At 38.7% G+C, this 27,139-nt stretch overlaps 2 protein-coding genes across 8 annotated transcripts; both read left to right on the forward strand.

The window, feature by feature from the left end:
* Positions 1–273: 273 nt before the first annotated feature.
* Positions 274–14,439, forward strand: RNPC3 (RNA binding region (RNP1, RRM) containing 3). 2 transcript variants are annotated; one of them, XR_004358454.1, is made up of 16 exons: positions 274–581; positions 1,591–1,638; positions 2,776–2,894; positions 3,512–3,592; positions 4,337–4,448; positions 4,912–4,980; positions 5,621–5,769; positions 6,642–6,767; positions 7,651–7,787; positions 8,593–8,754; positions 8,918–9,012; positions 9,093–9,151; positions 9,598–9,730; positions 10,570–10,642; positions 13,267–13,999; positions 14,199–14,439. XR_004358454.1 is itself a non-coding variant. In XM_032695841.1 (15 exons), the coding sequence occupies exons 1-14, from the start codon at positions 282–284 to the stop codon at positions 10,627–10,629; spliced, it is 1,650 nt and encodes a 549-aa protein (XP_032551732.1). In that variant the 5' UTR covers positions 274–281; the 3' UTR covers positions 10,630–10,642; positions 14,199–14,439. The 2 variants fall into 2 exon arrangements, 1 of the variants encoding a protein (XP_032551732.1); XM_032695841.1 differs by lacking the exon at positions 13,267–13,999.
* Positions 14,440–16,307: 1,868 nt separating this feature from the next.
* On the forward strand, positions 16,308–26,949 carry LOC116790677 (pancreatic alpha-amylase-like). 6 transcript variants are annotated; one of them, XM_032695847.1, is made up of 13 exons: positions 16,328–16,365; positions 16,605–16,707; positions 18,035–18,092; positions 18,825–19,040; positions 20,563–20,709; positions 22,001–22,198; positions 23,448–23,678; positions 24,574–24,707; positions 24,795–24,917; positions 24,998–25,097; positions 25,304–25,425; positions 25,537–25,662; positions 26,260–26,949. In XM_032695847.1, the coding sequence occupies exons 4-13, from the start codon at positions 18,873–18,875 to the stop codon at positions 26,447–26,449; spliced, it is 1,539 nt and encodes a 512-aa protein (XP_032551738.1). In that variant the 5' UTR covers positions 16,328–16,365; positions 16,605–16,707; positions 18,035–18,092; positions 18,825–18,872; the 3' UTR covers positions 26,450–26,949. The 6 variants fall into 6 exon arrangements, with proteins under 6 accessions (XP_032551740.1, XP_032551738.1, XP_032551741.1 ...); XM_032695849.1 differs by lacking the exon at positions 16,605–16,707 and having other exon boundaries at positions 16,308–16,365; XM_032695850.1 differs by lacking the exon at positions 18,035–18,092.
* Positions 26,950–27,139: the final 190 nt, after the last annotated feature.

The following is a 27,139-nucleotide window of genomic DNA, read 5'->3' on the forward strand; positions in this document are numbered from 1 at the left end:
CTCTGAACTGTTGGAGCGGGATGGTTTTGTCCCGCTTTGGGGCATCCTTTGGGACGTGACTCGGGCACGCCGTGTGTGTGAGGGGCATCCTTTGGGACGTGACTCGGGCACACTGTGTCTGTGAGCAGCCGCACAGTCGCAACCGAGGGGTACCGTCCCCGCCCCGCCGCGCGCGGATCCAGCCCACTCCCGGGCTCTGTCAGTGTCGCGAGACTTGAGGCCTCAGGCCCCGCCTCTGCTCTCGCGCGAGTTGCCCCTGCGCGCGCCGGTCCCGCGGTGCGATGGCGGCGCCGGGCTGTGGGGAGCTGCGGGCGGGCGGGCCGGGCGGTGTCCCGGGGGCTGTACCGCCGCACTCCAGCTGTGTCCCGGGTCCAGGGGGTGTCCCGGGGGCTGTCCCGCCGCACCTCAGCGGTGTTCCGGGTTCGGGAGCTGTCCCGCCGCACCCCGGCGTGTCGCGGCGGCGCGGGCGGACGCTGCTGGTGCGGCACCTGCCCGCCGAGCTGACGGCGGCGGAGAAGGAGGATCTGCTGCAGCACTTTGGGGCGGTGTCTGTGCGCGTCCTGTCGGACCACGGGCGGCTGGTGAGGGCCGGGGCCCGGGGCAGGCCGCAGCGGGGCCGAGCTGGTGTGCCGGGCGGGGAGCCCCGCGGGGAGGGCGGGAGAGCGGCGGGCTTAGGGTGCCCCGGGCCGCAGCTTCGGCCTCGCTGGCTCGTAGCGATGGGGCTGTGGAAGAGCAGTGCAGAGGGGCCTCTTGCAGGTGTAGGGGCGCACTTTCACAGGTGTGTCTGTAGAAATCTCTATTTGTTTTTTTTTCTTTTTCCAAGTTAAAAAAACACGGGCGTATCTGTTTGGTGACAGATGCTGTTCGGAAAGAGCCTTATATTCCTGCAGAGCTACAGATAATTGATGTCTACGTGTTCTGTCAGAGTCATGCTTTCTTTATAGGCTTTCAAAAATACCGACTTTGTTACAATCATTTTGGGTACCAAATCACGTAGTGGCAAGTTGAAGTAATTATATTTGTTAAAACAAATATAACTTTGAGATGAACTCTGTATTCTGTGAGGCTTTGATTTAATTTGAAAAGCTTGCATCCTTTTAAAACCTTAAAAGTAGAGGAAAATGTTAGGTAGAAACCATTCAAAGCACAACAATAGTTGCAACTTTTGTAGTGGGAATAGTATTTTAGAAATTGCTCTGATGAGAATGTGCTACTGTGAGGTGCTGAAATAAATTTCTTGTTTGAAAAGAGGATTAGACCTCTTTATCCATACGTACTTTTTTGCAGTTTAGGATAACTTTTGCTGATAGAAAAAAGCTTTTTCTATGTTCCTCAAGCAGCTGAGTTCCTGTCTTGATTTTTGACTGCTGGAGGTTTATATCTTAAATTCTTAAGAAAAATGTTTTCTAGTCGTTCATGTTTGCTCCACCTGGGAGTTAGGTGACTACTGTCTGGAAGCTTTCAAATATGTAAACTTGAACTTACAAATTTCTTGTGGACATATATTTTACATGCAATCTCAACTTTTTGAATGCAGTATAATATATATATATATATTATATACAGTAATTTTTTTTGCTTGTTTTCTAGAAACATACTGCTTTTGCCACCTTTCCCAGTGAAAATGCAGCTGCAAAGGTTTGTATTGAGCTTGTTATTGAATGGTTTGGCAAAGCACTTTTCTGGATTGCCAATTGTGCTCTAAAATGTTTTGCACATCATCTACTACTCAGCGCTAGGAAAAAACAAGGCAGCGCAATGTAGTATTAGAGTTCTGTTGCAGGATTTGCTTGCAGGACTTGATGAAATGAACATTTCTGTAGACTCCTAAGAAAGTTGAGTTGAAAATTGCTTGTGGAAGTCATCTGATCCAACCTTTCACATAGAGCATGATAAACTTAGAGGAGCTGACGCTGAACTGGGCTCTGTCAGGGATGTATGTACATTTATATACAAACGAAACCAAACATAATTTTCTTGTTTCCTGCCTAATTCCATATTTGCCATAAAATTCCCTAGTGACGTACACAGTTCAAGGCTGCCTTGAATGCCAACTTTGTTAAGAAAACTACCACATTAGTGGGAGACTTAGATGCCAAAAAGGTAATGTTAATAGTGCTTTTTAAATACTAATCTGCTAAAAAGCCTGTGTCTAGAACTTCCACCTTATGCCCTGGTGTTTGGGTTTTGGTTTTTTTTGCGTTGCTTTTATTTTTTTTAGGCTACATTTCAGAGGTGTACTCAAAAAGTTACAAATACTGTGTGAGGTGAACAGTGGTGAATTAGGTTGCTTGTGTCAGTTGTTAGCAGCCTGTTGTGTTCTGGACTTGCAGAATGCTGGATCTTCCTACTGTCACTTTTAAGAATCTTGATCTTAAGATTCCCAGCTGCTACTAACGGAGTTCAGTATGTTTGTAGTTTATGAGCAAGAGGCTGGTTACTTGAAATCACAGAGATGTACTAGTTTGTGTAATAAGTATCACTGGTGAGGCTGCAGTCCTGCCACTGTGTTCAGATGACCTAACTCTGCCATGGTTCTGGTTGTGCAACCTTGTCTCTTCCTGCCAGCAAGAAAGAGGCACTAAAAGCAAGGCTGTGAAGGCAGACACAGTGCAGGGCTGCCTGTGTTCATAGTGGCACAGGCTGAGCTTAAAGCAGTTGAGACTGCATCCTATGGCTAATTTACCAGTCAAAGGAGAAACAATTATGCTTTAAAATTATTCTCATGTTTTTCCTCTTCCCTTTCTTTCTTTTCTCCACTATAATTACTTGAAGGCTTTATCAAGGCTGCATCAGCTGAAACTTTTAGGTCACACCTTGGTTGTTGAATTTGCGAAGGAGCAAGAGAGTGTACAGGTCCTTAGCCAGCCTTCTGTCTCAGAGAAGTGTAAAAGGTATGTGCGTAATATAGTTATGATTGTGGTCAAGGAGAGGAAATTCTGTATTCATGATACTTTGGTAGTCCTTTTAACTCAAAGGAAAAATTGTAACCACAAAGAAGTGTTAACAAGGAGGTTCAGATCCACAGATAAGTGACTGCGTTCCTCACATTAGACCTGTGTCATTACCTCTGGAATATGTAACTAAGTGATAAAAGCTATGTGATAGTGTTTAATTAAAACAACTGTAGTAGAGGTTTCAAGTTACTCTCTGAATATGAACAAATCAATAATTTAATACCTTTGAATTTATAAAGTCTGAACAGAGCGCAGCATGAAATCATTTTAGTTCTTTTCCTATGAGTAGATTGAAGTCAAGAGTGTTTTAATATAGGGAGGCTTATTTAAATCTGCAAAGTACTTATTTTAGAAGACTGTGGCTGCTATAATTGTCCACGTGTATTAATTGTGAAGCATTGATAATGGCTGTAGTAATACCATTGATAAAGATGTTAAAAATACCTGTGTTAATCAATTTCTTGTATTTATTAATAGATGATGCCTATTTTATATATACTACATGAAGCATTTAAATTTAGCCCTCTTTTAATTAAGATTAAATTAATTTTCAGTTCAGAAGACCCAGTGAAAGAAGAAGAGAAGGTAGAACCAAGCTGTGTTAAAATAGAGAATGGGATTGCACCCAACCATGGGTTAGTGGTTTTTTTATTTGTGTTAATTATTTTATTCTGTTACAGCTTATTTTGAAATGTGCTATGTACTGTTGAACAATAGTTTTGTTTTCTAGTATGCTGCTATTCCACAGGCATAGCTGTAGGAATTGTCTTAAAGTTGAAGTCTCAATTCCTCAAGTTTAGGATCCTCGTAGTCAAGTAGTAACTGGTGCTTTGAGCTGTGAAGCTGTGGATTGCACAGTAGCCTTCTAGCACTATGCATTGTTTTTTCAGGAGGAGTCTGAGGGCTGGGTAGGTTGTCCCAGTGTTAACAGCAGAATACCACTGATTTTTGGTTTTCCAGATGCCGCTGCTTCTTTCCTGCTCCCCCCCCTCCAGCCCCCCCAGCTATTTGCATTTCTGCATACATGAAGAACAAGTTTTTTGGAGGCTAATAAATTCAGCACTCTGAGTATTGAGTTTATGATGTTGGTACAGCCTGCTATGCTGTGCTTTTGGTTTTGGATGCTTTGATTGTTTCTATGTACTTAGGCTTTCTGCTTAGGTTGATACTTTCATTGTGCCCAGCCCAGTAAGTCTGTCATGCACTGGGGCCTATTCCCTGGTGTTAAAGTCAATGTAAGGGGCCCAAAGCTGTTCTTGGGAAAATAATGATATTTCAGTGTTGCTTCAGATGTAATGAATAGTTAAGCTTCTAGTAATCATTAAGTGTTACCAGTGGCAGTGGTGTTAAGGTGTCTTGTTTTTAATTTTTTTCCTCAGCCTCACCTTTCCCATCAATTCCTGCCTCAAATATTTGTACCCACCACCTTCAAGTGCAATTCTAGCAAATATAGCAAATGCCTTGGCAAGCGTGCCCAAATTTTATGTCCAGGTAAGTAAAAAACAGGAAACAAAATCAGGTATAAAAATCAAATCTCATTTTTCCTCTTTCAGTTATGCACAGAAATAATTATTTTTGTCACAGTAAATAATAAGTTACTTTTTCTGTGACAGTGTTAATCAGTCTTAATTTTTTACCATGTTGAGATAATACGATTTTATTGACCAGAGGTAGCTTACTGAAGACTTAACTGGATATGGTCTTCCTAATTAGATGTGACTTGAGTACTTGGAATTTCAGTTGAGAAGATGCTTTGCTTTTCTGATTAGCCTTTTTAGGGTGTTGCTTTTATTTACCATTAGTATGGCGTCTCAGGTGCAGGCTTTCACATTGTTCACTAACGTTAAAACTCTGCTGATTTACAGCTGCCAGAAGTTACTGGCTATGATGCCTAGCAAGGAACTGTTGTCACTAATTTGTTTAAGGAAACCTTGCTTATTTTGAATAATTTCAGGTACTTCATCTAATGAATAAAATGAATCTTCCTCCACCCTTTGGACCGATTACTGCTCGCCCTCCTGTGGTAACTTTTTAAATATATGTTTTAAGTACTGTGGAAGTGATTCACAATTTAAAATACCAGTAATGTGGTAGGAGATCTAAGTTCTAAAAACTGGAGAAATCTCTAGAGGATAGCAAATACTGCTGCATTTCACTGGGTACAGTGTGCATGTTGGTCTTCTAAAGAAATCTTTTTGACTGTACTTAGAACAAAGAAATACACATATGTGACAGTAGCACTAGAATGTTTCAAACTTTTGGCTCACTGTAGAAACTGAGATGGCTTTGGAGCTTAGGCCTCCACCTGTACGTTTTGACCATATTCTTCTCAGGAAAATCCTTAAAGCTGAGTGCAAGATGAAAACACAGGACCATGGGTTTGCCATATTTCTTATTACCTCAGCTTGAAAGAATTAAAACATTCACTGTTGTGCTTCAGAAAACACCAACATTTTCTTTTTGGTTGTGGAAAGTTTTTCATTAGTAATGTGGTTTACCAAAATAGCATCTAGATCCTTATAAGCATACCTTAAGAAAATGCTTCTTGTCATATTATAATTTATTGCTTTGACTGTTTTTATTAAGTAAAGGAAAAGAAGGTACACACTTTTTATTTTCATACAAAGTTTAGATACTTTTTTAAACTTTTTCCCCATAATTAGTATGAAGAGTATTTACCAGTGCCTGTGCCACCTCCCCCAATCCCACCTCTGCCTCCTGAAGAGCCTCCTTTGCCTGAAGAGGAAGAAGAGCAACTATCTAGTGGGGATGAATCGGAATATGAAAGTGATAATGATGAGGAAAAGGAGAGGTACGTGTTTTGCAGTCATGTGCAAGCTTTTGGGCTCACTTAAAGTGGTGGGTGCCTTTACTCTACTAGCTTCTAGTTCAGCAAGTGGTGGAATCTCTCTTAACATTTGCAGTACATAGATATAGTATCTAGTAGATAGTATATAAAAATCTTTCAAGGTGCTTAGAGAAACTCCAGATCAACTTAATAACAGAAGGACAGTGCTGTTTTAAATGCAGTAAGAAAAGGAAAACGGCCTATTGGTGTGCAATTTATCATTTGTTCTCATGTCAAAAAAACCCCACAGTGCAGTTACAAGGAAACATTAGTTTGTTTTTTGAATTCTTCATTGTTCCATATCTTTACTGAATTAACTACTCAGCCTGAATCGTATATTAATAATTGGAGGTTGTGTGCTGAGGATGCTCTTGCAGTTTTGGGACTAAATTGCATCATAGGTGTGGGGTTTGTTTAATCTTTAAACTCATACTAAAATTAAAAAAACAGGGTTTTTTATTTGCTATTTAAACTGAAAAGTAAATCAGAAAGTCACTGTGCTTTATTCAGAAAGAGACATGCATTTGGAAAAAGGCACTCCTGTTGAGTGGAAATTGTGTTATAAATTAAGGTTCAGCTTGGGGTGTCACAGCTTTCCTTACAGCTTCAGTGTCCTAATTAGGAGCATGCTTGGGGAAGGAAGGGCGTCATTGACCTCATTACAATTATAGATTATTAGTGTAGTTTCATTTTTAAGGTACCTAGTTTTATAATCATATTCTGAAAAGTTCTGTTTCAAGGGCTTTAAGGAGAGGGGAAGGGTTTTCATAATGAGTATTTTCAAATAAACTGTAAACCACTTTGTTTTGGTTTGTTTTTTATTTTTGTTAATATAGAATGACCAAGTTAATGGAATTAGCAACCCTTCAGCCTAAAAGACCAATAAACACAAAGAGACGCGGTGTTAGAAAAAAGCAAAGAATTAAAGACTTACTGAATGTTCCTGTGTGTACTCCCCACAGGTTTGTATTTTTTCTGTGGTTTTTTTCACTTTTTCAGAAGATAACTCCTTTTACTAAATTGTGTTCTCTGCATCATGTTTGCTTTAGTGTTGCTTTTTTAAAACAAGCATTCTTCACTGATAGCTGAATTTGGCAGATGAAGGGAAGATGGTCTTCCCTTATCCTCATGCTTGGTTTTATTGCTCAAAAAGTCCAAATTTTCCTGTAATTTGAACTAAAGTCTGCTGAACTACCTTAATCTGTAAAGTGTGCCTATTCAAGCTCTGTGTTTCTCTTGCTATCAAACTAATAAAAATTCCTTTTCATAAAAAAGATAACTAATTCTGTATCACAGCTGTGACAAAAGCAATCTGGGTCTATTTTTTTGAATACTTCTTAAAATTAAAAGTTATAATAGAATTATGATACTGGACTTGGTTTAAGATAAGTTTGGGTTTTGGAGCTGCAGTTCTGTGGCACAGTAGTCACCAGTGTAGTATTTCTGTATGGTGATGAGTGATTGTGAATGGATTTTTCCTAATAGCCACCTGCTTCCTCCTAGTGATTTACTATATTTTTTTAAAATGTGGTATATTTTTTTACACTAGGTGAGAGCAGCAGCAAGGCCAGTTATTTTTCATATTTAAGTAACTGCTAAAGTTTTTAATAAATGCCTGTTTGTGTTGTAATGTGGTATGCGATTCTTGATTTTGCTCTCACTGCCAGCGATACCTACTGTATTTGTGTTCTGATCAACTTGAACTGTGTTGGGTGAGATTTATGAAATGGAGAACACATGTATTTGTGGTAAACAACAGCATAAAATACGTCTGGAAGAAATCTTGTATTTGAATATGCATTCATCAGTGTCTGAATCTTTAATTAACATGTTTTTTTTAAACAGTAATTTGCACCCTACACTGTCACCTTCAGATGTCTTTGAGCAGCCACATCATGTAGGTCATAAAAAAATAGAATTTCATATTAGTACTGACATCCCAGCTGTTCTTCAGATAAACTCAGAAAAAGAAGAAAAAAATGGTAAGACTTTGTACTTCCAATGTATTTAATATTAAAATCATCTGGGTTCAATGTGTAGAAAGGTGCTGAAATTTAGGCCAGGAAGTTCTTCTTTTGTACTGGAGCTTTCAACATCAAGTTGTGTCATGTTTGCATTTGCTGTTTTTCCTATGTTACAAGCTTTGTAAAGGATACAGAGGATTTTAAAAGTCTCTTTCTCTCCTATGTGCTCTGTAGGTTTATGGTGAATTGCACTGCCTTTTAAAAGTTAAGATGTTTTTAGCAAATGTTACAAATGCATTCTCAGTATTTTATAGTGTAAATGAATATATCAGGGTAATTTCAGATTTTCCTTTTCCAGCTCTTAGAGAGCAGCATCCAAGTGATTGCCAAGTCCTTCTCTGTGGTGCACTGATTATCTGCTATAATAGTGCTGGGTGATAATAGCAATGAGATGTGATGGTTTTTTATAGGGTTACGGTCAGTCTGTGTTTCTTAGTACTTTATAGTAATACTCATTTTTTTTTAAATCAAAATTAGATACACCACTGAAAGGGATACAAGCTTGAGCAGGAAGGCTTGTTTTATGCTAACTAGCATGTGCCACAGCTTTCGTTTGTAGTACATTGGGTTTTATAGGACCATATAGAGCAGATGCTTTTGTCAAACCAGGGATTAAGACTCATTTTCTAAAGGATGTGTTCAAATTGCTTTACAAAGTCTACTATATTAAAATATTACTGAAAGGAGTATACTTCTTTTGCTTGCTCTTGATCCTCTTGTGAATAAACATACAAACCGCTTAAATAATGTGTTGAAATTTCAGATCTTTCTGCAACCACAGAAGAAATCAATAATACAGGCTTTGGAAGGATTTTCCCAGCTCCTAGCTCAAATGATAAAATGGAAACTGAAGAGGAGGAGGATGAAATACCATCAGAATTTATTTCTAGAAAGGATCTAGAAAAAAACAGACTTTCTAGAGAAGGTATAACTGAGAATGTATTATCTAGTAATACCTTTTTGATTTGTTGAAACAAATAGTTTAAATAAGTAATTCCTTTCTTAGTTGATGATAAGTTATTTTATGTACTGAGCAAATATGCAAAGTAAATGAACTAAAACATTCTCTATTTTTTATCTTCTTTAAGAAATGGAAAAATTTTCTGTTTTCAAAAACTATGAGCCAGGTGATCCAAATTGCAGGATATATGTGAAGAATTTAGCTAAACAAGTCCAGGAAAAGGTAGGTAAACAAGCAAATTAAATATTTATCCAAAAGGGTTTTTTCTTAGCTTTTCTCTTATACCTACACTTTAATTTCAGGATCTCAAGTTCATTTTTGGAAGATACGTTGACTTCCAGTCAGAAGTGGAACGAAATATGTAAGTTCATTTGGTACTTGGTTAGATTTAAGTTTCTTATGTTATCTTCTACAAAACTGTTGAAAATTGTGATTTTTAGAACTAGTCATTGTTTTTTATGTTTCTGCATAAAGAAAAAATGTGTTTCATCTGAAAATCTTCATTTATCTCAAGTACAGAAATAGAATTGTTTTATGAACAGTGTAGATGATTGTGTGTATCTGGTCATTTTGCATGTCCTATTTAGTAGTACTGCACACCAATTTGCCATCCTGCAGTCCGATGTTACTTTTTAGTAAATGGTTCCCCCAGGCAAAATGGTCTCCAAGGACATCATTCCTGCTTGTAGGCCTTGCTCCTGTTTCTGCTATTTCTCCAATTTGATGCATGAGAATCGCATTTTTTACTGTGAAATAGGAAAGTTTTGTGAAACCTGAGTAATTCCCAATTCTCCATTTTGCCTCTAGGTTTGATATACGTTTGATGAAAGAAGGCCGTATGAAGGGACAGGCTTTCATTGGACTTCCTAATGAAAAAGCAGCTGCTAAAGCGTTAAAAGAAGCAAATGGATATGTCTTATTTGAAAAACCCATGGTGGTTGTATCTTTTTCTTCAAACATTTACATTATATTCTTTGTAATCTGTCCGTCATTCTCTTGTTTTGCTGTCATAGTGTTCTACAAAAGAGGAAACACAGAAAACCAGTCAGCATAACACAGTGTTATGCAGTTTTATGGTAGCTGAAAAAAAATAGAGGCACCTCTTCTAAAATAGGAAAGTAGAGGTGATAATATAAGACAATAAGATTCTCTGGTCTTACCTCTGTATTTATATTAAGTACAAACTTTTTGACTTGGTTGGGCCTATGTTTACAGAATTAAGAACATAAGAAGTGTTCCTATTCAGGTCAGTTGTCTCTGTTTACACTGGGTCTCCAGCTGGAACTGTCACTTTTTAGTTGCCTGGCACTGTTTTTTGTCTGTAAATCTTTCCTTATTTTTCACTTGAATGTTTCATAGTTTGTTTCATTTCATTTGTGCTCACATTTATCCCAACCTCTGTTCCTTTTACCTTTTTTCCTCTTAAATTCTGAGACATCAAAGTTACAGAATTAACACGCTGAGATGGAAGATTGCAGATATCAAGCATTCATCCCTCTGTAGTTACTCTGCACCAAACCTATTTCCAGTTAGTTCTCCTTATTTACTTAGTATTGCAAACTCTTGGACAGTCTCTCTTAATAACTTTAGTACTGTGTAATGGTGAGGTCCTAATCTTTGACTAATGGACACTATTGTTATAATACTTTATACTGTAGTAGAATTGATTCACAGGTAAAGATCACTTTCTAGACTGTAATTTGCAGAAGTAATCTTTTTTTTTCTTCTTGATTGGCTTCTACATATCACAGACACTTGTAGTCCTTAACAGAATCTCAGCAATTTGCTCGTTCAGCTAGACCAAAACAGGATGCCAACGAAGGGAAAAGGAAAAAGTAGAACACTGCACAAGGTATGGACTCTCTGCCTGAAAATAAAAATAAATAATTAGGCTTGGATTTTTTTTGTTAGTGTGTGCGTTTGTTTTTATGTAATATCTCTTTAATCACTTATTTAGGAATACCAGGAAACATTCCATACAATTTTCTTTTCTTAAATGTGTGCTTATATAAGGAAAACAGAGTGCAAGGTATATAGTTGGTGTAAGTTTAAAACGTTGCTTCTTCCCCTGTTTAAAAACTCAGAGACTGACATTTCACTGCTCCTGATACCATAGGGTACTTGTCAGTCTCTCTAATCCTTAATCTGGGGAGCTAAGGAGAATAATTCTGTGGAATTGGACCACTTACCTTTTAGTAATCTTCCAGGGTTTTGGTATTGAAAAGAGTTGCCTCTTTACAATAGTAGGGATGGAAGGGAAGGAGTAAAGTGATGCTGAAGAACTGGTTCCAGCAATGAACTTCTGCTAGCTGTAAAGGACCTTTGGCTTTGCCAACTTTGGAAGATGAGATCTTAGTGCTGTTGCAGCATCCTTTAAACTTATCTGAATTAGTGAAGGATTTTCTGTCAGAACATGCTGCTTAATGCTGCATTGATCAAGGCTTCCTTTGTGGAATGTGTAGGTCCTGATTTTTGGCATTATTATCCCATCATAACATGTTGGGAAAGTAATTTATAGCAGAAAGTAATTGCTATTATTTCTTATGATGTAGCTTTACTTCACTACTGCTCACTCTATTTATTTCCTTTTAACTCAAGCAAAATGAGCTCTAATTTAACTGTGAGGGGTTTCATGGCCTGAAAACATTTGCATAGTGAACTCTCAAATTCTCATGTGAAGTAACTGATGTAAGAATAAGAAGCACTCAGTTCTCAGTCTGCACCCTCTGATAGATCAACGAGTTCAAATTTAAAGGGCACTGAACTTAATCACTGGTTACAGTTGGGGATTGCTCTGGATATGCCACCAGTTAAGACAAAATGAACTCAAATCTTAGGCTGAATGCTTATGAAGCATTCTACTTAATCCATGATGTGTTTTTAATCTGGAGGTTTGATCCTTGTTACTTTGAAGAAAACCTGAAGTTTGAAATAAAGGATGTGAACAGTTGGTTTTGATTTGTACAAATTGGTTGGAGACCCCACAGAATGGTTATTGTGTATGTTAATTGTATGTTCCTTGTTGTATCCATTGTCCTAAGGATTTCTTAATCAGATTATGTTTGTTTCCCTCATATCTGAGATACTACTTGGTCTTAGAAGTTCCTATTTTGTACAACTGATTGTGGTTTGCAAAATCTATATTTTGTAAAATTAAAAGTAATTTTTTTTACAGGCATTCTTCTGTATTGGTCATTGAAAAGAGAGAAATGAGCCATGGCTTATTAGGAACAAGTGTTGATGAGACAGTTTCAGTCTTGTTTCCTACTCCTGCCTTGTTAGCAAAAACTTGTATTTATATTTTATCTAACATCTAATAAGATTACTAAGTGTCTTGATATTCAAAAAAGAAACTTGAAACATTTTAGCTATTGGAAAGCCTGATAGATGAAGCCTGAGCATTTTTATTCTTTTTAGGAATTCCATGTCTTTGCAACTGATTTTGTACATTAATTCTGAATTCACTAAACATGATAAAAACTTGAATTACATGAAGAAAATAACAAAGTGCTTACTTGGTTATTAATTATGTTGATGGTCAACTCAGAAGCATTTTTTAGAGTGAACAAAAACATACTTATGCAAGACTTAATTGTGCACTCGAAAGTCTTACCTGAATTGCCATCTTGCAGGTGTCATTGGTTTAATGTATCATGGGCAGAACTGATCCCTTACCTTGACTGTTTGTACGTAGCAATCACAGAATGTTTAGAATGATACAGATTTGTAAGGATCCATGAGGTTTAGTTGAAAATATTTGTTTGATTTCCCAACTAATGATTAAATGGAACCCTATTTGTGCATGACTATGTTTTCCTTTTCCTACTGGAATATTCTGGTGGATGCTGATTTATGATGCAAAATTCCATTTTAGAAATCTGAGTCTGGTTTTGTGTTTCATGGGGTTTTTTGTTTGTTTGTTTGGGGTTTTTAAAATTTTCTCTATAGAGATTTTATCCTTTGTGGAAAAGATAATACATATGGTCTATAAAAATACTGTGTAAGTCCTCGCTGGCTGAAATGTCTTTCTTGACTGACTGGCGAAAAGTTCAGTTAGTAGCTAAAATACAACTTTTTGGGAGAAAGGTTATGTAGAAGAAACTGATGCTGAGACTTCTCCAGCTTCTTCTTAGGAAGAAGTGACTTGAAAGCCAGCATTAAATGGAAATGTGTTTGGGTTTTGGACCTGATGGGGGAAAAAAAAAAGTGAGTCTGTAAAATGGCAAAGACTTGAAGGAGAATTAATGAAACAGAAAAATCTGGTGGTGTCCTAGTAGTTCCAGTTACAAAAAATGTATTTACTTTTGAATATGGATTAGTGTTGGTGGATCCATCAGCCCTCTTTAAATCTCATAAGGTGTCAGAACTGTATTTTATCAAACAGGCATATTTGCTTTTGATAGGTAGCATAAAGTTATATGTATGCAATACTGAGAATCAAGTAAAATTAAACCACATTCTGCTGTTCTTCTTTAGAAACATTCCTGCGTAAATACTGCAGTAATACTGTCATGCAGAGTGTATCCTTTCTTGTTGTATCCTTTTTTTGTGCAATGTTTCCCGTAGCACTCAACTACATCTAAGTTTTCATACAGAGTAGGTGTGGGGAGGAGTTTACATGTTTAAAGCTTGAGCTAATCTGGTAATTTTGAAAAGAAGAAGATGCTTTTTCAGGGGGAAAAAAGAAATCAATGAGTTTTCTGTGTTGTGTGAATAGACACATTAAAGGTTCTTAGTCTTAAAAGGTGGCCTCCACCTTTTTCCTCAAAGGTCATATACCTTACTAATTTGTGATCCCCTTCCTTAGTGAAACAGTTCCAGCTCAAACAAGCTGATGTATGTGGAGCTGTGCTGAGCTCACACTGAGGGTGTCACTTTGATTTTCTTTAAATATGAATACTATTATATTAATATGTTGGCTAAAATATGTTGCAGAGCAATTCCTAATATTAAGGGGTTGACAGGTATTTAGATCATTTGATGATTACTGTTGTCCTGGTATATGAGAAACAATCTGTAGTTGATTCAGTTTATACATTCCTTACTATGTCTTTTTTGAGTAAAGAAAAAAATTAATAATAACTTGCAATGAAGTATTTGAAGTTGAACTAATACTCAACTATTAATCACTGCTACCTTTTTGTTGGTTTTTTTTTTTAGATTGTTCTCTGCACTGAGGTAGTGTTGTTGCCAGTGACTTAATTTTCTTGTGGGTTTCATACTACATTACTATTTAACTTTCTGTAATTTAAAATTAATACAGCCTGCATCTATTAAGTCATATTTTTTTCAGACATTAAGCACTTCTTAAAATACTTTAACATCTTTCAGTTTAGTTGTCAAAACAAAGTATAACAGTGCTGTTTTCTGGTTGTTCTTACTTTTAACATGCCTTTGTGATGTTCCAGGTCCCTTTTGTGTTCCATCTCTTTCAAGTATTATCAAGCTGGGGGAAGAAGCAGTGTAATCATCAGGACTCTTGAACTGTGCGTAGTAGCATTTCTAAAGTATTTAAGGCAGACTATAAATTGGCAGACTATAAATTTTCTCGTCTTAAAGATTTCACATCTTTAAAGTGTCCCAAGACTTATATGATAAATGTATGTTAGTTTGCTTGTGAAATCTAATAAATTATTTCCTTTCTCTTTGTTTTGCCTTTCTCTCTTCATTTTGGCTTTTATTGTGGGGGTTTTGAGTTGGACGGATCTTTTTCTTGTCTTGGAACCAGCAGGAGGACTAGTGCACCGACATGAATTTGTACGAAATTAGGCACTGTTTTACTTAATAATTAACTTTCATTGTTCACCTGCATCTTGAAAAATGTCAGTAGTGAGACTGAAGTCAATAAAACAACAGTAGCAGTTAAAGCAGTGTTAAACCTGTGTAAATGTGGTCCTTGCCCTGTTGAACTGTGATTAATAATAATAAATGCTATGGAGGTCACATAGTAGGATTTCTTACATATTTGGCAAATTAGTGTAACTGTCTAAAACCATGTGGGAAACACTGAAATGATGTTTACTTGGCAATAGAGAGTCCAGTCTAGTGGACTTAAAGAAAAAGTTATTCCATAAAATACTAAGTCATGATTGATGGTCTAGTAACTGGCTGATGTAAAAGATTTATTTTGTCATTATTCCAGCTGCAAGCAGTCCAAATCACTAGTTGTGATGGCTGGACCAAAGTAAGTGTATCTTTGCTGGTTTTTTCCATATGAATTGGCTTATCCCATTACTATAAAATGCTTTTACTGGAATTCTTTTTTAGCTTATTTGTTGCATTCCCATGTGGACTGTGTAGTTGTTTGTTAGTTTATCTTACTTGTTTTTGGACTTATAGACCAGGAAAAATATACTGAGAGAAGTTTTATGAGAGTGGCTGAAGGATTTATGATGCTTAGAGGTGAGAAAAAAAAAAGTAGCTTAATTCTTTTTTTGTGTGTGTGTGTTCTGTGGCCATTCCATTATGAATAAAGCTAAGCTGTATTTTTTGGTGGGGTTTTAATTATTAAAGTAGACAATGCAGAAAGAATCGTATCCTGCTGAATACACCACCTAAGGAGTCTTTCTGCTGTGCCTTTTGCAATCGGATATGTCTGTCTCGTATTGGCCTCGTAAGTCACCAGCGTGCCTGTAACAAACGTGGATAGAACCTTCCTAAATCTTCGTTCGCGAAGCCCAGCCATGAATTACTAAAGTAAAATACAAATAAAACATGATGTCCACCTTCTTACACTCATAAACTGTCAAGGAAACTTTTGCAGTGTTGCTGAGAGAACATTTTTTGGAAGTCGGGAGGAAAAGCTTTCAGTCCTTTAAGTCAGCTGGGTTTTTGTATACCTGTTTCTGCTGGCGGTTTGTATTTTGGGCTTTGTTTCTATGGTTCTATGATAGTGTGTCCTGACACCCGTGTTGAGCTACAAGTACAGGACCAAGTTATTAAAATAGTGCATAAAAGGCCAGCGAGTTTTCAAAGCAGTGAAGTAGGGTAACAGCAAGGTGGTGCTGTGCTCAAGGACAGAAATACTTTTTTAAGGCATGCAATAACTGTATATCCCTAGAGCCTTCCTTTCCCAAATCTCAAGAACAAATATATTCCAGACTGTAATCTTATATTGAATCAGCATAATCGTGTGTAATATGAAACTTTTAGATATTTTCTACTTTAGTGTTGCTAGAGTGGCTTTGACATACAAAGTAACTAATGGAGTTAGTCATAGAAAAATGTTTCTTTTCTCTGGGAATAGACAAAACCAAAACTAAAGTAAATAGCTATATATAGTCGTCTATATATAACATGTAAGGACCTTCTGCCAGGAGCTGCTAGTTGGGGTAGAAGCTGCAGTGTTTGGCCTAAAACAGGAACAGTAGCAAGGCAAGCTACTTTAGGAAACCAGTGGCAAACAAAACAAGCATTGCAGGGGAAAGAAAATCGCTATCCCAAATAGGGTATACCGAGGCGGGCTCGGCTCTTCCCCGGGGCTCTGGCGCAGTTGTGCGGTGCCCGGCTCCGTCCCGGCGGAAGGGGCGGTGCTGCGGGCGGGCGGCGGGTGCGGGACTGAGCCCGGCCCAGCACGTACGTACGGGGTCCCGGGGCTCCGCCGCTGTTCTCGGCGTGTGCGCGGCCGGGGGAGCTCGGGGAGCCAGGGGGCCCGGCCCGGCGCACTCGCGGCCGGCGGCTCTGCCCCTGCCGGGCCCTGGAGGAGCGGCCGAAGCGGGGTTTGGTTCGCCCGTGCGAAACACGGAGCTGGTGAGGGGAGTCCTGTGGGGAGCCACTCGAAGTGACAGGGACACTGCTTTGCTATCCTGTAACAGCTTCAGCAGGCCTGCGTCAGACCTCTCGCAGATGTAAATGCTGCTGCTGGTGTGTTGGAGATTGCAGCTGAGCTTCACAGCACAGACTAACCTAGAAGATAAGGTGACCTGAGATCTCATGCTGTCCAAGACAGCAGTAATGCTCTTCAGAGGCAGTTTTCTCGCATGTTCTCTGAAGTCCAGTCAGTTGTGCCCTCTTCCATGGGTGAATACAGGCCTATTAGTTTTTAAGTTTGAAAAGCGTTGTGAAGCCAGAGCCATCAGAATGTGGTGGGGATTTCAACATCCTCATTCTCTTATCATTACTTGTACTGAAGTCAGAACAACCATGTATCTATTTCAAAGAAATGAAAAACAACATTGGGTCTTCAAGCATTAGGCCTTGGAGCTGGTTGGGTCAAAGTACATTAGTCTTACTGCTTTGTGTAATTTACTGCTTTATGTACTTACTGCTGTAAGTAAAATTTGCCAGTCTGATAAATGGCTTCTCTCATCAGAGAAAATCAAACCCTCTTAGCTCGTTTTCTGTTAATGTATGTTCTTCCTATCAGGGCAAAGAAGCATTTTTTCATGAAAATGGATGCACACAACAACTGCTAGTGGCTGAAATTTATCTGTATCCTTTACCAAAGATCTACAAGTAAATAATTTCATTAAAATTATTTTGTTCACAAGCAGAAAAGCAAGCTAAATATACCAAACTATTGATTCCAAATAACTCTATCTGCTTGTGAAGAATAGTGACAGCTGATAGCAACAGGCTCTGGAAAGCAGATTCTGTACTATATATAAACTGGTGTATTTTGTGCTTGAATTTGCTCCAAAGAGTACAGCTCTGCTACCTGATGGATATGAATTATCATTTCCTTGAAACAAAAATGAGGATCATTTTGTGGAAGTCATGGAAGATTTGATATAAACTTTGGCCTGGGTATCATAACAGGTTGGAGTTTTCAGCAGTGCATTCCCAAATGTGTATTAAATCAGGAAAGGCACTGTTTTCCTTCATGTAGCAAACCTTGAAGGCCCTTGTGTTCATGTTTAAACCTTCTGTGAAGTGTTCGGTGTTCCCTATAACAACACCTAGGAATCTCCCTATTCCCACTTTGCCCTGTGTTGTTTCTATATTAGTGTAGCTTTTTATAATAAACAGATACAAAGAGGAAAGTAACAAGATTTTGTGTTTTGTTGTTTAAGGGAAGTAGTAGTTCAGCCCTTTTGTTTGCAAAAGTCCTCCTTGTAGTACTTTTTGTATCTCAGACTGTCCGAATCAACTTCTAAACAAGAAGAGTGCAAAACAAGTTCCTAAATAGAGTAATGAAAACCTTGATAGTTGTTTAACTTCTGGTTTGTTACAGATTGTATCTCTTTAGGTGAAAAAAAGGAGAGACAATTTAAATATAAAGCTTGTCTTCTGTTTTTGTCCACAGGTAAATACAAATAGGATATGAATTGGGAAATAGAGTTCCTAGCCTAGCTCATCAGAAGGTAATGCAGCTGATTTTCCTCCTCTGGAAAGCTTCTTCATATGCAGAACCCTGTACCTTGGCCCTGAGAAGGAGATTTCTTGATTATGGAGCTTCACAGCACTTCTAATGTCTGCCATTGCCTTGTGTCCTTTGGGAGGACAGTATCTCCACAGAAGTTGTACAAGTGTACAGAGATTAGACATTAGCACTTCTGGTTTTGAGTCACTATAATAATTTCTGTGTCTGAGAGATCTTCCAAGGTTAGGGTGGTTGTTTGGATGACAGGTGTCATGAATATCATGAATGACAGACACTCATGTTAGACCTCTAAAATATGTGGGGGTTTGTGACAACTCACAGTAAGAAATATTCTGCTTCTCTTGTCTAAATATGTGCAAGTCATAGTAATGCCATTTTGAAAAAAAGATGCCTCTCAAGGATAAATAGGAATGTAAAATATTAGGGATTAAAATGCGAAACAAAATATCCATTTTAGTTTATATAACAACTCTTTTGCCTTTTGGGGTCATTTTTGGCTTTATACTAATAAAAATACAACTTATGGGAGGCAGCCTATCAACATCTTAGTTGTAACTTCAGGAAAACAAAGTTACTCTAAGTATGGGAGGTTGATATAGCATAGATAGAATCCAGTTCTCATACAAAATGACAGTCAAGTTAAATATAGTGCCAGAGGTGGGCATTTACTTTTAAATGTGTATTTTCTAATGTGTACTTTACCTTCTTGCAGGAACATAAATAGGTAGTAGGAAGAGTGCAGCTGATCACAGAGCACAGGATGGGTATCTGTTTTCTTCTGTTAATTGTAGGGTTTTGCTGGGGGCTGTACAACCCCCACACCCTCTCTAAGAGGACATCTATTGTGCATCTCTTTGAATGGCGCTGGGAGGATATTGCCCTGGAGTGTGAACGCTATTTAGCTCCTAATGGATTTGGAGGAGTTCAGGTATGTCTGTTCCTATCAGTAGGTAGTAAAATTGCTACATGGACGATAATTTGTTTTTCAGAGAAAATGTTCAATTTTGTTCAAAATGTTCAAAGGACAGGTAGTGAGAAAGAAAAATAGAAATTGGTAATGGAAGTAGTAAATGCTGACAGATATATTCTTCAGCTATCATTGAGAAAGCATGACTTTATTTCATTGTTCCAAAGTGCACATTTTGCATTCTGTGCTATTACATTTAGATGAATTAGAATTGCATATTGTTGGCTAAATCTTTTTTTTTTTTTTTTTTTACTGCTGTGAAGAATAACCTATGTTTATCTGCTTGATATTATTTAAATCGAGGGAAGCTCTTAAGAGCTAGATAAACATAAAATAGAACTGTGACTGAAAAAATGGCTCTCAGAATAACAAAGTGCTGAAGGTTTAAATAATTAAGTATGAAAGGCTGCTATTTGTGTTCACCCAAACTGGCAAGTTTCTCTCTGTTAAGTGAAGTGTCACAGTAAGCCATTAAGAGACCCTTCTTTGTAGGAACCTGCTGTGAGCAGGCAGAAATGAACTGAACACAGGTTCTGGTGGGGGTGTGCCTATGTGAGTCTGTTCTGTCTGAACAACAGAGACATGTTCTTGTAGAACCAGTACTGTCAGATGGGTGGGGTAGTGTGGCTGGAGAGCAGACGCTTATTAAGCTGTTTCAGGTTGCATGTCAGATTGCTCAGGAAAAAATTGGTGAGAAGCCTGCCTGTCTCTTGTAGCCCAGAAGTTTGCAAGCTGACCTGAGTAAGAACTCTACCATAATATTCAAATAATAACAGCTTTTCTTTGCAACCTTCTTTCCAGACACACAGACCTGACTGATTTTTAAACTGATTTTTCAGACTGTGGTATATGCCTATATGTCTTTTTAAGCCATTCTTTGACAGTGTCTCAGAAAGGAAGATTTTCAGATGATGGCTTGCTGAGATGGTCACAAAGCTGTGGCAGCTAAGTAGACTGCAGCCTAGGGATCTTTCTGAGAAATGGTGGGATCAAGTGGTTGTGCCCAGAGACTTGTGGAGGTAGCAGCAAAAGCTTGTTGCCTGAAAAGTATCCTAAAGAGAGTCTGTAAAATTTTGGAAGAGGTGTAACTCACCTGGAAACTTGCAAGAATTAAGTCAAGAATGCTTTTATCCAAAACACTACAAAAATGGGAAGTTGGATCAGTTTTAAGAGCAGGATGTTACATCAGTTGTTATACAGTCAGTTCCTTTCTGATCCTATATCTGCTGACCTAATTCTTTGATTTGAGACATTTTTTTTTATCTTTGAGGCCTGCAGTAACAAAATCTATTAGGACACTATGTCCATGGACCTCATTTTTATAGTATTTTTCTACCTGCTGAAAGCCAGGCCTAAGTCTTTTATTTTCAGTGTAAGCAGAGGATACTGAGTATCTATATGGGTTATGTTCTTTCTCTAATGTGGGCAAACACATTAACCACTATCAGTATCCTGTTACCAAGTGCCATTGTTTTATTCACAGATTTCACCTCCAAATGAAAATGTTATTGTTACTGACCCCAAGCAGCCATGGTGGGAAAGATACCAGCCTGTCAGCTACAAGCTGTGCACGCGATCTGGAAATGAAACTGAATTTAGAGACATGGTGACCAGGTGCAACAACGTTGGAGTAAGTGCTTTGAAAACCTTCTGGTGTTAACAATGCAAGGATACAGACAAGCAGTAATTTGAAAGGGAAGACATGGTAGCACTGGAGTGAAGATGGTGGGGTTTTTTGTGGAATAGTTTTGTTTGGAAGGGACCTTAAAAGGTCATCCTAGTCCAACCCCCCTGCAATAAACAGGGACATCATCAACTAGATCAGGTTCCTCAGAGCCCCATTCAATCTGACCTTGAATGTTTCCAGCAATGGGGAATCTACCACCTCTTTGGGCAACCTGTGCTAGTATTTCACCACCCTCATTGTGAAAAAGCTTCCTGTATTTAGGCTAAACTTGCACTTGGCCTTGTTGAACCTCATGAGAGTCCCCATGGCCCCACTTCTAAAGTTTGTCCAGGTCCCTCTGGATGGCATCTCATCCCTCAGGTGTGTCAGCTGTACCACTCAACTTGGTGTCATCTGCAGACTTGCTGAGGGTGCACTTGATCCCTTCATCTGTGTCATTGATGAAGACACTAAATAACACTGGTCCCAGTACGGATCCCTGAGGGACACCACATGTCACTGATTTCCATTGGGACTCTGAGATGTTGGCCACTACCCTCTGGACGCGACCATCCAACCAATTCCTCATCCACTGAATAGCCCACCCATCAAATCCAATCTCTCCAATCTGGAGAGAGGGATGTTGTGGGAGATGGTGTCAATGGCCTTACAGAAGTACAGATTAATGACATCTGTAACTCTTGCCTTGTCCACTGATGCAGTCACTCCATCATAGAAGGCCACTAGGTTACTCAGACAGGACTTGGGTGAAACTGTGCTCCTTGTCTTAAATTACCTTCTTGTCCTTCGCGTGCTTTAGCACAGTTTCTAGGAGGATCCAGGCTGGATGGGCCTCTGAGCACCCTGATCTAGTGGAAGGTGTACCTGCACATGGCCAAGGGGTTGGAACTAGGTGATCTTTAGGTCCCTTCCAACCCAAATCATTCTGTGATTTTGTGATCTGTTCCATGATCTTCCCAGACACAGAGGTGACACTGGCAGGTCCATAGTTCCCAAGATCCTCCTTTCTACCATTTTAAAAAATGAGTGCAATGTTATCTGCTTGTTTGTAGGGCTGCATGCTGTATCACCTTTGCTGTATGCTAATAAAAGAAAAATAATATGAATAAAATATTGGGTGAAGCAATCAAGCATATATAGGGGGATAAGGCAGGAGGTGTGGGAGGGAGAACATTAATTAGTGATGCTGTGGGAAGAAGCTTTCTCAAATTGTTATGTGAATATTATTCTCTAGGTATATATTTATGTGGATGCAGTAATCAACCATATGTGTGGAGCTAATGCTGGTGCTGGTGACCATGCTACTTGTGGAAGCTATTTCAATGCAAAGACTGAGGATTTTCCAGCTGTGCCGTATTCTGGCTGGGACTTTAATGATGGTAAATGTAAATCTAGAAGTGGAGACATTGAGAATTATCATGATATATCTCAGGTAAACCTAGAACTATGATTTTCGTGTACATCTGTTCCTGTGCTGTGGTTTCTCTGCTCTCATTTACAGTCAGACATTTTTTAAAACAAAATGCCTCATAGAAAACCATCCAAATTAATAACAGATGTTAGTGCTGCTATCAGGAATGCCACTTCTTAAAGAGATAGCTCTATTTGAGACAATGGCTCAGTTTCAGATTTAGACAAATATACTTAAGTACTTTATAAAGACAATGTCAAACTCATAAAATCTATTTAGCGATTACCTTGTGTGGGAGTTTTGTGTTTAAAAAAAAGTAAGAGTTATTTTTTGCCTCTTATTGTAATTTGGAAGTTTTCTTTGGTCTCAATTTCAGAAAAGAGAGATTAGGATTCTTTAAAGGAAAATAGTAATGCCAAAATCTTGAAAATTGACCTTCTGTTCAGATATTTCCTAGGAGCTTATCTATTCCTCTATGTTAGATTTTGAGGTCAGGACTTCATAACTACTAAAGAATAAAAAATTATCTTCTAAAAATAAATACCTACTAATAAATACCTACTTTTCTTGAATAATGTCTTATACCTTTCAAATGCCTTTGATCTTTCCTGAATCTAAGTTGAGGGGAAAGGGGTTTTGGAGAAATGACAGAAGAAGTTCTAAAGGAACTGTTCTTTAGTACAGTTTGCAAGACAGACTAATGCACCATGCTCTTTCCAGGAAGATGTGCATAACCATGGAAACCTATAATGAGAGTTCTTAGAAAAAGCATCTCAGTATACTCAGTGTCTGTTTAAAGTATTCTTTTGATGAAAATCAATGCCCATCATTTTGTATTTACAGGAAATTAGAGTTTAATTTTTTAGAAGGCTAAAGTAAGTTGCGATTTTGAAAATATTTAGGAATATAATTTCTAGAAATCTTTCATGTATCAGAAAAGAAGTGACTGTACTGAGTAAAAATAATTTATCGTACTTTGCCTTATACTTGCATTTAAAAAGCTGATTATAAAGGTAATAGCTTGGCTGTTATAATCTAATCCTTCAGCACCTGCAAATGTGTAAATTGGGTAAATGCAGATTTCTTAATGCTCCTTCTGTGTAGATGACTGTCCAAGGTACCTGTCCAAGGCAAAGATATGCTTGGTATACAAAGGCTAGTGAATGCTTTATTTGACATTGTAATGTAGGCAAGAAAATTCAAAATGTATGCAGAACACTATGTTTGGTTTATTAGGGGAAAAATGCTTCATTTCAGAATTTTTGCCCAGGTCCGGGACTGCCGCTTGGTCAGCCTTCTGGATCTGGCCCTGGGGAAGGACTACGTGCGCTCGAAGGTGGCGGAGTACATGAACCATCTCATTGACATTGGCGTAGCAGGCTTCCGAATTGATGCTGCCAAGCACATGTGGCCTGGGGATGTGAAGGCGATTTTAGACAAGCTGAAAGATCTAAATACTGCGTGGTTTCCTGAAGGAACTAAACCTTTCATTTACCAGGAGGTAATCTTTTTTTTTTTTTTCAAATTTTACTGAACAAATGCATTTTTTTTGTAGGCACAGTATGGACTCATTCACACACAGAAAGCAACGCTTTGCTTGGCTGAGCCCAAGCACCTTTCAGATTCAAGATTTATAGAAATCATCATCAAGATTTAATAACCATAATTTGCAAATATCTAATCTGCCCATAAATGGTAGTTGGTGTGCAGAATACCCCAGATGTTTTGCATCTTCTGGAATTTTCACCTGGAAATTTCACTTGAGATGAAATTTACTGCATTGAAGTTAATGTAAAAAAATCTGTTGGTCTAAAAAAACATTTCACTTCCTGAATTTTAAATTCTGGATAATAAATTGTAACAGAAGACATAACTGGTGTCTACAGTCTGAAACTTTGTTTTCCAATGCCATAACTAGTGTTGCTTGATGTTCTGAATTTGTACTTTATATTTGAATAAGGAATCCGAACAAGACCTAAGAAGCAGGTAGTTGCTGGTTTCAGTCAGCAGAAGCTAAAGTTGATAGACACATTTTATTAAATCAGTATCGGGCCTGCAAGCACTAGAGCCAATAATGAAACAGTGTTTAGCTACAGAATGAAATGTGGCTGCCTAACTGCTGGAAGCAGAGGCATTGGTGACTAAACTAAATATGAAGTTGATACGGCTCAAGCATTAATTATGTATTAGTGAACAATCAGCATAAGGAGATATAGGATGGAGATGGAAAACAAGTTCACAGCTAGGTTGAGGTAAAAGGGGAAAATTGTATTTAAATACAATTTTGCAGGAAGGCCAAAAAATATAATTAGCTCGAGTATTACCTCTTGCTTAAAACAATGTTTTACTTGTTTGGTTTTTAAGTAGAAAGCAGTACCGTGTCTTTTCTGTCCCAGGTAATTGACCTGGGTGGAGAGCCGATCACAGGCAGCGAGTACTTTGGAAATGGCCGAGTGACAGAGTTCAAATACGGTGCAAAGCTGGGGACAGTGATCCGCAAGTGGAACGGAGAAAAGATGGCCTACCTAAAGTAAGGATGGAAATGCTGCTATTTATCTGGGCTACACTGGATACAACAGTTGACAGGGTAGCTTCAGCTCTTTGTGTTTTTGGCTAGGAACTGGGGAGAAGGCTGGGGCTTTGTGCCTTCCGACAGAGCCCTGGTGTTTGTGGACAATCATGACAACCAGCGGGGGCACGGGGCCGGTGGATCTGCTATTCTGACCTTCTGGGATGCCAGGTAAGGGATTGCTCTTGTCTGTCTGTTCTCTGGCAGGTTGCTCTTTGCACATCTCATGACTTGCTTTGTCCAACCAACAGGCTCTATAAAATGGCAGTTGGTTTCATGCTGGCCCATCCGTATGGGTTCACACGTGTGATGTCAAGTTTCCGCTGGCCAAGATATTTTGTCGATGGAAAGGTAAGCCTGTAATGCTGACAATGCATTTGTGGTGGATAAGGACCAGAGCAGGGCCCTAGAAGTAGTCCAGCACATTTCAGTGTGTTAAGGGATTTCACTGGGCCATGTTGGATCTAGCTGGTGAAAATTCGATGCTCCATCTAGCTTTTCTCTCCCAAGAGGCTCTCTGCATTTTCAGTAAGAAGTTATAAACTTTTGAATTACAGGACATCAATGACTGGGTTGGACCCCCAAGTAACTCGGATGGCTCAATAAAGCCTGTGACAATCAATGAGGACACTACCTGTGGCAACGACTGGGTTTGTGAACATCGCTGGCGTCAGATAAAGTAGGACACTGTGGGAGAAAAAACTAAGTGAAAGCAGTTGCTTTTGCTTCATATTCCTCATGGCTTTAGAGCTCTTGCAGCTGCAGTGACAGCCGTTCCTTGTATTTTCAGGAACATGGTTATCTTCCGTAACGTGGTGGACGGTGAGCCTTTCTCCAACTGGTGGGACAACGGCAGCAATCAAGTAGCTTTTGGCCGTGGTAATAAAGGCTTCATCATTTTCAATAATGATGACTGGTAAGTAAGAGGAGAATAAATTATAATTTATTTTATTATAAATAATTTATTATTTGTTTTAAAAATCTAGTTAATAGTGACAGCTTTTAGGGTGTTGCTGGCTCCAGCAGATCTTTGGAACAGATGCATCCTCTGTCTCTTTTTCTGACAGTTTAAACTTATCATTCTCCACTCTAACTGGAACACTTTTCACTCTTGGCAGTTAGGCCTTGTACTCTGATCTTGCTATTTCCCAGTTCTGAAGTTGGCTGTGTCGCTGAGCAGGGTCAGCCAGCAAAGTCTGAACTTATAGAAATGAAGCAACTTGTAAACTGGGGAATTTGGTCTAAAAGTGACAATTTTAAAAACTGTATTGCAATCTTTTATACCAGAATGATATGATAAGAGAACAAGAGCATGTCAAGGCTGTAATAATTAGAAGCAGGCTGTGATGATGAGCAATTTGAAGGATGTAGTGGTTGAACAGATTCTGCAGTGTCCAGAGAAGTGCTACAGGATAACTACAGAATTACCTAACATCTGAGAAGGTCTCCAATATGAGCTGCAGAGCATTTTAGAGTCCACATAATCCTTACTGCATTTCAGTCTTTTCCAAAGGTCTTTGAATGTAACTCTGCAGACCGGTCTGCCTGCTGGCACTTACTGTGATGTCATTTCTGGGCAAAAGAGTGGTGACCATTGTACAGCAGTTGAAGTTCACGTTGCTGCTGATGGCGTGGCTAATTTCCTGATTGGTAATGAGGATGAAGACCCATTCATTGCCATTCACGTTGATGCTAAATTATAGTCAGATCTGTTGTGCACCTGTTGTTTCTTCTCTTCTGTATTTTTGCTAAGAGCATAGAGGTGGGATGAATGTCCAGCACCAAATGAACCAAGGTAGAGCAAAGTCTATTAGTTAATACTAATGAAATACTGAGCAGCTGCTCTACAGAGACAGGAGCTAGTGATGCCAGTGCACATCTGGGAGTGGTGCTGTACACCTGCTTGCATTTTTAAGCGTGCTTTATTCAGTTAAAGTACAAATACAAAATGAAAGGAGAAAATTGAAATTACTTAAATTAAAATGGTGCTGCTCTGTGCATGAGTGGAAGTAGTGTGGTTCTCTTTAGGGGCAAGTAGGACTGGGAATTTACAGGATGTCCAAAAACCAAGAGAAGACACCTTTGTGCTGAAACATGGCACAATTCAAGTTGCCTCCAAATGATAACTCAGTTGAAAATGTGTTTCCTCTGTTGATCTGTACATTCTGTGTATCTAGTGAATAAAAAATGGCATTCAAATCAAGTCTGGCCTTTTTTGTGACAAACCAAACATGGGGTCTGGGTCAGAGGAAGCTGGCCTGTGCCAGTTATTTATTCCAGCCTTTGGCATCAGTCAGACCTGTGTATTACCTGGTTCACAGTCACCTTGTGCCTGTACAAGTAAAAAACTTAGTTCTTCCACAGTTACCCCAAAATTGACTTGATCTCCATTA

Source organism: Chiroxiphia lanceolata, chromosome 9 (genome assembly GCF_009829145.1).
Source record: "Chiroxiphia lanceolata isolate bChiLan1 chromosome 9, bChiLan1.pri, whole genome shotgun sequence".
Classification (NCBI taxonomy): Eukaryota; Metazoa; Chordata; class Aves; order Passeriformes; family Pipridae; genus Chiroxiphia; species Chiroxiphia lanceolata.